This window comes from Mugil cephalus, chromosome 5, assembly GCF_022458985.1.
Source record: "Mugil cephalus isolate CIBA_MC_2020 chromosome 5, CIBA_Mcephalus_1.1, whole genome shotgun sequence".
In the NCBI taxonomy this organism is placed as follows: domain Eukaryota; kingdom Metazoa; phylum Chordata; class Actinopteri; order Mugiliformes; family Mugilidae; genus Mugil; species Mugil cephalus.
The window spans coordinates 18,124,853-18,135,191 of record NC_061774.1 but is presented as its reverse complement, the minus strand read 5'-3'; the positions used below and the strand labels follow the sequence as shown (position 1 = coordinate 18,135,191).

The 10,339-nt window shown below is 44.0% G+C and overlaps 2 protein-coding genes and 1 long non-coding RNA gene across 3 annotated transcripts; all 3 read left to right on the top strand.

Moving 5' to 3' along the window:
• Positions 1-269: 269 nt before the first annotated feature.
• Positions 270-1,859, top strand: LOC125008124. Its single transcript, XR_007112845.1, has 3 exons — positions 270-428; positions 1,389-1,493; positions 1,784-1,859. It is a non-coding gene; the product is annotated as an uncharacterized LOC125008124 (long non-coding RNA).
• A 4,318-nt stretch (positions 1,860-6,177) lies between these two features.
• LOC125008288 (protein Wnt-8a-like) lies at positions 6,178-7,921 on the top strand. The gene is made up of 6 exons (XM_047585465.1): positions 6,178-6,221; positions 6,332-6,365; positions 6,501-6,633; positions 6,820-6,945; positions 7,052-7,194; positions 7,355-7,921. Exons 1-6 carry the CDS (start codon positions 6,178-6,180, stop codon positions 7,919-7,921), a joined length of 1,047 nt encoding a protein of 348 aa, XP_047441421.1.
• An 800-nt stretch (positions 7,922-8,721) lies between these two features.
• On the top strand, positions 8,722-10,309 carry LOC125008585 (protein Wnt-8a-like). The gene is made up of 4 exons (XM_047585877.1): positions 8,722-8,911; positions 9,115-9,240; positions 9,402-9,544; positions 9,628-10,309. Exons 1-4 carry the CDS (start codon positions 8,722-8,724, stop codon positions 10,183-10,185), a joined length of 1,017 nt encoding a protein of 338 aa, XP_047441833.1. The 3' UTR covers positions 10,186-10,309.
• Positions 10,310-10,339: the final 30 nt, after the last annotated feature.

Below are 10,339 nucleotides of genomic sequence, written 5' to 3'. Positions count from 1 at the left end.
AGCGAATAAAGATGATCACAACGGTAGAAGGGCACAGTCATCTTATACCGTGCGTCAGCGAAACGCAGTATGAGGCAGTGCATGATGCGCACAGTGCATTGTCTAAATATTTAATCTTAATCAATCTCAGATGCTCCGCTCAGAACAGCTGTTTCCTATTAGCGGCTGGTTTCCCTCATGAACATTAATGCTGATGACAGAGAGGAAGGATGACCAAGCGCTCAGTCACTCTCTCTCTCTCTCTACCAGCTCTCTCTTCCCCCCTCCCTCCCCTTTTATACCCACACCCTGGGTGCAGGCAGGCGTGCTCACACCGGCAGATTCGCTCAGCTTCCGTATCGCTCTCCTCTCGACATCTGTGTCTCTGCCCCACTCTGCTACCCCTCTCTCCGCCGGTGGATTTTAGCCCACTGCTGTGTCGAACACCGGTAAGAAAGACTCATCTCCGCTTCGGCGTGTTCGTCATTTGCTCTGTGTCTGTGCTTTATTGTGTTTTTAGCAGGATTCAAACAAAGGATTAGGGTGTGGCTGGATCGGGCAGAAGATGGATGCTAATGGCAGCAGTGAAAAGATGCAAAACAGGGATGGTGAGGAGGAGGACTGTTAGGATGTCGGCTTCGAATAGACGAGGATGAGATCGAGGCTGCTGCCGCTGCTGCTGATGTCAGCGCTCGGCCGAGGGACATCTGCGCTCCGTTTCTAACTGAGACATTTTCATAAATCTGGCCATTTTCCCAGCTGTTAGGCCCTGTGCAAATTCACAGCAGTGAGGATAATTTATCAGCGGCTTTGTGTGCATAAGAGTGGCTGCGGGCTCGCGGGCTCGTCACATTTCCACAGCAGCCCCTGACGGAGCAGCGGCTCAAACAGGCGTGACTGGGCTAGACTGCGAGAGACAGATTAGTCAGACCTGAGGCTAGGTTGGGAAAATGACTGCAGTGGAGCCTGCGGACCGTTGCCCACATCCACGAGGCTGCAGGGGTGGGTGCAGACAGGGGGAGAGGGAGAGAGGGAGAGAGAGAAACAGAGAGCCAGTGCGGAGAACAAAGGCTCGAGGCTTAAAGAGAGCAGAAGTGAGACAAAGGAAAGAGCAGACACATGTTCGTGGACATCTTGGAATATCAAGACAGCGCACGTGTGGGAGGCGACCGTTACTCGCAGACATGTATGTGGATGTGGTCGGAGCTGCACGTGTCCTAGCCACTCCCTTTGTGTTGCAACCAGCTACAAAGATGATGATCATTATCAAACATTCGTCTGTTTTGTCTTCTAAAATCACTCAATTTGAATATTTTCACTTCATTTTCTTTCACGTATGATGTCTGATTATCAGTGTGATGCTTGACAGGTAAAGTCAAACCCGGTCTCTTTTTCCCCCTCTTTCCCAGCCAAAATGTCTGACAAGCCCGACATGACCGAGATCGCCCGTTTCGACAAGACAAAGCTGAAGAAGACGGAGACAAAAGAGAAAAACCCTCTGCCCACCAAAGAGAGTGAGTGTGTCCCCCGAGTGCGTGCGTTCGTTTTTTTTTTCTGTACAGCGTGTCGAAGTCGTAACGCCTTGATCCCCTGCAACAACCTTTCTGTCAGCACCAACTCATCACCCCTTTAACGCTGCTGTCAAAAAAAAAAAAAAAAAAAAGGCACACATGCTCGGCAAGCAAAACAAATAGCCGCAGCATCAGCACATCGCTGATACGCACAGCAGATCGAGGGAAAGCCTCCCCTCACGTATTCTCGGAACGCGAGCCTGACGACGCCGTTTCTTTCTCTTCTTTTCCAGCCATCGAGCAAGAGAGGAAAGGCGACGCCACACCTTGACTCGAGCACAAGAAGAACAGAAGCTGAGATGCCACAGCGAAAAAGCACTTTCTTTTGATTATCACAGTATTTGAATCTCTTACATTGTCTTCAGCTAAGGGTGCTCTCAGGCTCCCTGGGGTGCTATAAGGGTATATGGCATTCCCACATGGGGGGCTCTCTTACCACTCTAAAAAAAAAACTTCAGCCTGGGTGCCTGTCTCGCACCGTTAGCCTACAGCTAACATGTCTCTGATATTGCCAAAGTGGGGAGCGGCGTAGTGATGCAGCACAGAGAGACAGGCAGGCATCCAGGCTAGGGGGAGGGGGGGGTTGGGGGTTGTCTGCAGACACGGGAGCAATCAGAGTCTAATCATGTGGGATGTTTTCTTAATAAACTTTTTACTTTTCTTTGTGAAATAAATATGAAGACATGGAACCAGTCAGACGCGTGCATTTTGCTGTCTCGTTTGCAGAAACAATCGCAAAGCCATACGCACACTGCGACACACGGACACACGTCACGACGCAATGAGCTTGCTCATAAGATCTGAATGAAACTGCACTACCTGGCAGTCTAATCAGATTTTGGAGAGGTTAAATGGAAAAATCTCCATATTTTACAAGTCTGAGTCAGTAATAACTGTTAAACATAAATGAACAAATTAACCACAAATATATTATTATATAATCAAGCATTCGGGGTATGTATTACAAATGAATTCATCAATAAAAATCATTTCATTTTGTTGTACTGGCTAGCTAGCATTATTAGCTTAGCCTGGCTAATGGCCTTTTCCTTGACTCATATTTATTCAATAAATAAAAATGACAAAAAATTACCACAGAATCATAATCTCCGCCTTCTCAAGTATCTACTAATATTAATAATTGCTGTTTTTAAAATTCTTTTTTTTTTATGTTTTCAGCCAATTAATTATTTGATAAAATAAAAATACAGAGGAGTACTGACCATTGGTTGGCCTTCTGATTGGCCAGCTGACCACCAACCAGACGGCTCCTTCCCTTTCCTTACTTCCTAGGTTACTGTTGCTAGGTTAAACAAACAATAGCCACACGGGGGTCCCTTCCCACTGAAAAACTCTGAAATCCGGTAATAATGGTCTAGAGGTAAACAAAACAACAAACATTAGCAACTGTGACATTGGAAATATTAATAGTGTTTTCACTAGTTTCCAACTTGATGCAGTTAGTTCCTCAACCACACATTTGATGATTTGCATTTTTCACATTTTGGAAGAATCACAATTACAGGTTTCAATGCTAACTGAGTCTAGTCTAATGGTTATCAACATCATTCTACGGGAATGAACCAGAGCTATGATTGTGAGGCCTCCCTATGTCCTATAAGTCATTCTGTACTACGCACAGTATCATCAGATGGAGATTGAAGCATCAATGCAAATAATAAAATAAAATATCTATATTTTATTACGTATGTAAAATACCTGTCTAGTTCAAGTAATCTAAACAAACTGAATAAATTAACCTCAAATAGTTAGATAAATTAGGCAAATGTTTAAAATGAATGCTTTATTTTTTATATATATCTATTACTATTGGACTTTACTGATTTTTACATCATTTGCAATACTGTTGAAGTAAAACAACATAAACGTATAAAATCAAACAAAAACTAAAACAAACTAAAACATTAGAGTGCTCTGTAAAGCAGGTGCACGCTGAAGTGAGGTGGTTTGAGAGTAACGTCTTAAAATGTCCAGGAGTAATGAGTCAATCATGAGTGTGGTGTGGAAATGGTTCCACGCTGTTGGTGCACAAAAACTGAAAGCAGATTTTCCTAGTTCAGAGTGAACCAGTGGGATGTGTAAGTGGCTGCGGACCAGTCCAGCATGGATGATATATATGTTGGTAAATGACCAGTGAGGGCTTTATAAATGAAAAAGATAAAAGTGTTTATAACGTCTCTGTGTCAAAGAAGTCCAACCTACTTTGTTTTACTCATAGAACCTAAGGCCCTGTTAACTCTCAAGGAAATATAATATTTAACAAGCCCAATAAGTGCCTGCTAGCCAGAGTAACAAGTTAGAAATCTCAAACTCTCTCCATAGCATGACTGTCATGTCGTTCCCACCTGGGGATGCCTCACAATCACAGACTCCTTAAGCATTAGCTTAAATCTGGCAAACCTATTTCATATTATATTTATATTACATTATATTTATATTCTGCAATTTCTCTATTGTGGGACAACTAAAGGTGTTTCTATTCTATTCTATATTAGATAATTATACAGTCTACATTTGAAAGGGAACCACTGAAAAAACATCCCTGCTATTAAACACAAATAAAAGTAAGCCTTAAGTTTGAATGCTTAAATGACATTAGACCATTATTTCACATTCACTAGTTTTAATGTACGCCTTTTAAAACACAAATCATTACTTAATTCCATAATATAATGGATTAACATCTACTACGTCCCACGGCAGTGATTTACAGCCCGACGTCTCCGCCTGCTGGTGTCGCTGACTGGCGTCACCAGTCCTGCCACTCTCCCTCGGCCTGTCAAAGTCGACACCTCCTGTGACTTTATTGCTCCATTTCTCTCACCTCGCCAGTCATCCATCCATCAACGCTGCCCTGACCCTGGCGGCCTAATGTATCTACATGTCTTTAAGAACTATTTAACTTTTTTTTACTCTATGGAACAATAATCAAAGTACAAAAGGGGTTAATTATTTTCCTTTATGTATAAATAAAATGCATCTACTTCAACATTTGAATGTCTGGCTTGAAATCAGTGATGAAATAAATACATAAAATGATTAAAACAACTCTCAAAATGCCACCTAACAGCCCACGTGATTTGTCCTTGACAGTTTCTGTGTTTATGGGACATCGAGCACCCACGCAAACGCACGCCCAGGTCTATAGAGCGCTATTGTTTGCCGTTATTAACCCATTCAACTCGTTAACGGAGCCTTCACTTAAGGACAAATTATGAGGAATCCCACATCGATTTGAATCGCTCTGTATTATTATCAGCCTGGTGCAGGGGGTGCTCATGGTTTCAGTCATACTGCAAAAATGAATGCGGGTGATATCTAATTAATGGGGATTATCCTCACCTACACCTCTCCGCCATTGTGTGGAGGGCCTCGCCCCGCCTCGCCCCATTGTCCGGGGCGCTGAGTGAATTGTTGTTTTAAGGGATTTTGAGTGGCTTAAGGGGATTTGACAAGTGTAAGCGATCTAATTTAAAAACTTCACCTTAATCACTAACTTGTCTCGCATCAAATCACGGTAAAAGTATAAAATGACAGAAACTGGCATGATGACTGTCGATGGTGGCACTGATTATTTGCTTTATTTGGAAAAGATGACCAGCTGTATTAAACGTGATATTACTGAATGGATAATCCAGGAATATCTCATTTAGATTTGCGCAAAAGTCTTAAATTAAATCGATTATACAACAAAATGACTGGCCATATAAACCGTGCAATTTGTCGGTTAAAACATTAAAGCTACTATGTGTTTACACTCTTGTAAATTCCAGACTGTTTTCACACCGAGTTGTTTCCCAGGGAAACATCTATTATCCTATTATCATGGCGATGCCAATTTCGCCGATGTGTGAGGCAGTATTACCATGACTATATACCGTCGCTCCTGAAAGGCTTTACGGCTTTGTAGTCACTGTGTGTCCCCGTGGGACACTGGTGCCATTTCCCAAACATTTCAACAACACAAGAAGCCCTCTGACGGCACCTAGGACCGCATTTCCGTCATGTATGACTGGATTTAATAACTATAAAACATATTTACTGCATTGTTGGGGTGGCCAAGTTGTGATCTGATGTGTTATGGCCTCTGTGTTGCAGTCAACGCCTAATTACATTCCACTTTACTATTATAGCTTTTCTCTGAAAGTATTACGCATTATGTTCAACTATTCATATACAATAATATGGATTTAGGTTTCATTTATCCTTATCAGTAATATCCATAACACATGATTTATTTTAACATAATCCCCTGCATTTCGTGGGAAAAGTGTATAAGGGTTAAAGCTTGGGAACGACAGGTGAATGGATGAGGGGCAGTTTGACTGTCTGCGTCTCTTCTTTGAAGTGCACTTATGCGCCGACGGCCGCTATTTGTCTATTGGACGCGGCAATCGCTGTCGTTGTTCACGCATTTTCGCAGTGAAACGTTACCTGCCGGACAAATCTGTCAATCAAAGGGGCACGACCATATAAATATCATCGGCGCGGAGTGGGGCAACAACTTCAGTTGCCTCTTTCTCTCTTGGTACTCACATCTGGAATACGACAAACAGGCCTCTGCTGGACTAAAGCTGCTATGGAATCACGGGATTTCCTTATATTCATGGTTCTGTCCATGTGCTGTCAGTTTCTCCCAACATATGCCTGGTAAGATCATACATTTGAAGGAAATAGTTTTAAAATATCGCCGTGTCAGTTTGTTTGCTGCGTGTATGGTGACTTGAGATTGACAAGGCTGTCTCACTTTCTTTTTACAGGACAGTGAATAATTTCCTCATGACTGGACCTAAGGTAAATATATGCTTGTTTTGTGTGAACGTATCGTGCGTAAAACATCTTCTGTGGCAACAGAAATCACACAGATTACTTGTTATATCAATAATCATAATAATACTTATAATAACGAATTTCGATTTCCTTCCCAAGGCTTTTCTGACATACGCAAGTAGTGTGCAAGTGGGCGCCCAGAGCGGAATTCAAGAGTGTAAGCATCAATTCGCTTGGGAGAAGTGGAACTGCCCAGAGAGCACGCTCCAGTTATCCAATGGCCTCCGAAGTGGTAAGACCTCTTAAAATCTTAAAATAATCCTTATCTGTATATTATTCATGTCAATGATTATCCGAAAGCGTTCTGGTCGTGCGTAAAGTGACTTTTACGCACAGCGTTTCGGAGCACAGTTTACGCACGTGTGGTGCCAAAATGGATTGCCAAGTATAAGTTTGCTGTCTTTGTTACTTATTGCAGCCACAAGGGAGACGTCTTTCGTCCACGCCATAAGCGCTGCCGGAGTGATGTATACTCTCACCAAGAACTGCAGTATGGGAGACTTTGACAACTGCGGCTGCGATGATTCCAGAATTGGGCAGACAGGTACGCATCTTCTTAACCATCTTCTTCAACCAACTCTTAGGTCAGACGATCTGAAGTTGTATTCATACAATGAATGAAAAAATAAATCGTATTTTTGAATTGTCAGGGGGAAGAGGATGGATCTGGGGAGGCTGCAGTGATAATGTGGCTTTCGGCGAGAAGATCTCCAAACAGTTTGTGGACGCGCTTGAAGACGGGCACGACTCTCGCGCAGCAGTCAACCTGCATAACAACGAAGCAGGCAGACTGGTAAGCATTAATGATCTGATCAGTAACAAAAAATATACCTTATACATGTCAGAATCGCTTCATATATTTTCTCAGTGGAATTTAGGCATGTGCGTGGCTTAATCCAAGCATGAGAAAAGTTCGCAGGAGTGATCAGCTAACATTCGCAATCTCTTGGCAGGCAATCAAAGCTACTATGAGGAGAGCCTGCAAGTGTCACGGCGTGTCTGGAAGCTGCAGCATCCAGACCTGTTGGATGCAGCTGGCCGACTTCAGAGAAGTGGGCAACTACCTCAAGGTGAAGCACGAGAATGCCAAGAAACTGGAGATGGACAAGAAACCGGCGAGGGCAGGAAACAGCGCAGACAACCGAGGAGCCATCGCGCACACTTTTCGGAGCATCGCCAGAACGGAGCTGATTTACCTTGAGGATTCTCCCAATTACTGCGTCAAAAACCAGAGCCTGGGCCTGCAGAGCACGGAAGGACGGGAGTGCCTGAAGGGCAACAAGAACATGTCCCAGTGGGAGAGAAAGAGCTGCCGCAGGCTGTGCTATGAGTGCGGCCTCAGAGTGGTGGAGAAGCGCATCGAGGTCGTCAGCAGCTGCAACTGCAAGTTTCACTGGTGCTGCACAGTCAAGTGTGAAAAATGCACACAGGTTGTCACTAAATATTACTGCGCACGTAAAGAAGGTGGAAGACACCCACAAAATAAAACGAAGCGCAGGCACCACGGGCGTCGACACTGATTGACATCTGTTGCGCAGAGTATGGACTCCTCATTTTTCATCAGCATTGATTCAATAATCATCTTTGCATTGCAATAATCCTACTATGAGTTGTCACATCACCTGAAATCCCTTCGTGCACTTTATCTTATAGATTTCTGTAGATAGATCTGTATATAAATTTATGTTTTTGAGAACCAAACAGTTTAGGGGATGCTTGGTCGGATTTGTTGAATGTGTCTCCTGTGTTGTCTGTAATATATTTTATACTTGTTTGTAACTGAAAAGACTAAAATAAATATTTTTTTCTACAACTTGCTCCCTCAGTCCGATTTGTCGGTGACAAAATTCCATATCCGTTATTTGTGTATTGGTACCCTGGTGTCACACAGCCTCGGGGAAGAAAATAAACTGCGACCTAATGCCATCCTTTGAAGTGCGCATAGAGGCGTTTCCTGAAGCAGTCATCCAATCAGCTTCCCCGAGCCTCGGGAACAAAGAACAAGAGCTCCATTTGTTGCTCGTTCAAATAAAGAAGAAAGTTGAAGCACACTTGGTTAGACAGACCTGAAGGTGCAGATGAAAATGATGCGTTCAGTACGTTGGCTGCTGTTTTTTCTATACAAAATGTGCCCTGGACATGCTTGGTAAGACATGTATACAAACTGCCTGCGCACATCTTTCATGCGCTTAAGATAGAATGATCTGATTTTCTTATTTTTCCTCCTCTTAGGGTGGCAAGTAACTTCCTTATGACAGGACCAAAGGTAAATAAATAAAATAAAAATAACTTCGTGATTGTTTTTTGCACTAAAAGGTTGATGACAACATTTATAGTGCAATTTGAAATTGAAGGACACTATCATTTGCCTCCTCTGCAGGCCTATCTCACCTATGCGGGGAGCGTGCAGGTGGGGACACAGAGTGGAATTGAGGAGTGCAAACACCAGTTTGCGTGGGACAGATGGAACTGTCCCGACAGCGCAACTCAGCCGAAAGGACTGAGACGAGGTGGGTTATGATTTCATGCAAAGTTTCTGTGTGTATGCACACGACAAACCTTATATCACATGTGTGAAAACTTTTTCTTTGACAGTCATTTTGTTATCTCATTCGATTCCCATTATTACGGGTTCACACTAGGAAACACTTACTGAATGTCTGACACATTTCGCATAACATTATGTAAAAGCACGATGCGTTTTCCCTTTTAGCCACCAGAGAGACATCTTTCGTCCATGCCATCAGTGCAGCAGGGGTCATGTACACTCTGACGAGGAACTGCAGTCTGGGAGACCTTGAAAACTGTGGCTGCGATGTATCAAAGAATGGAAAAATTGGTAAGGTTCACGGAAATATACGTATAAATGACCCACAATGTTATTCTATATCGGGCACGGCATTTGGGGGCTTTTTTGTAAGACGCACTTTTTTGGGGCTATTTTTTTCTGGTTTCTATTCTCGGTGGACTAAAGTATGTGATGTGTTATGATGTGTGCAGGCGGCCGTGGGTGGTTATGGGGCGGCTGCAGTGATAACGTGGATTTCGGGGAGAGGATTTCCAAACAGTACGTGGATGCGCAGGAGACGGGTCAGGACTCCAGGGCTGCGGTCAACTTGCACAACAACGCGGCTGGACGGCTGGTAGGTTTTTAATAACAGAACCGCATTCTACGTCCCACTGTAGAAGCCATTAGAAGTAATTCCGTGTATCTGGTTTCCAACAGGCCGTGAAAGCAACTATGAAGCGCATCTGCAGATGCCACGGGATGTCCGAGAGCTGCAGCGTCCAAACCTGCTGGACGCAGCTGTCCGACTTTAGAGAAATCGGCAACTACTTGAAGATCAAACACAGCGAAGCTCAGAAATTGGACATCGACAAAAAGCGCATGCGGGCCGCAAACAGCGCGGACAACCGAGGGGCGATAGTGGACGCGTTCGGAAGCATTGAGCAGACGGAGCTCATCTACCTGGAGGACTCTCCCGATTACTGCAGGAAGAACGCCAGCATGGGGCTTTACGGCACCGAGGGCCGGGAGTGCGTGCAGCACGGCGAGGGCTTAACCAACTGGGAGAGAAGGAGCTGCCGCAGGTTGTGCCATGAATGCGGCCTGAGGGTGGAAGAGAAGCGCACGGAGGTAGTGAGCAGCTGCAACTGTAAATTCCACTGGTGCTGCAAGGTGAACTGTGAGGACTGCTCTCAGGTCATAGTGAAACACGTGTGCGCAAGGAGGGAAGCTTGGGACGGGAGTGGTTTGAGGCGGAGGTACCGTGGACCCAAATGAAAATAAGCTAATGCGCACCGGTTATCTGTCTATGTGTTTGCACTTTTATTTCTGTTTTTCCACGTCTCCCTGTACAAATGCAGCATGTCTATTTAAGAATATTGTGCCTTGTTTAATTAAAATGAAAGTTAAAAAAAAAAGAAACTCTGAAACT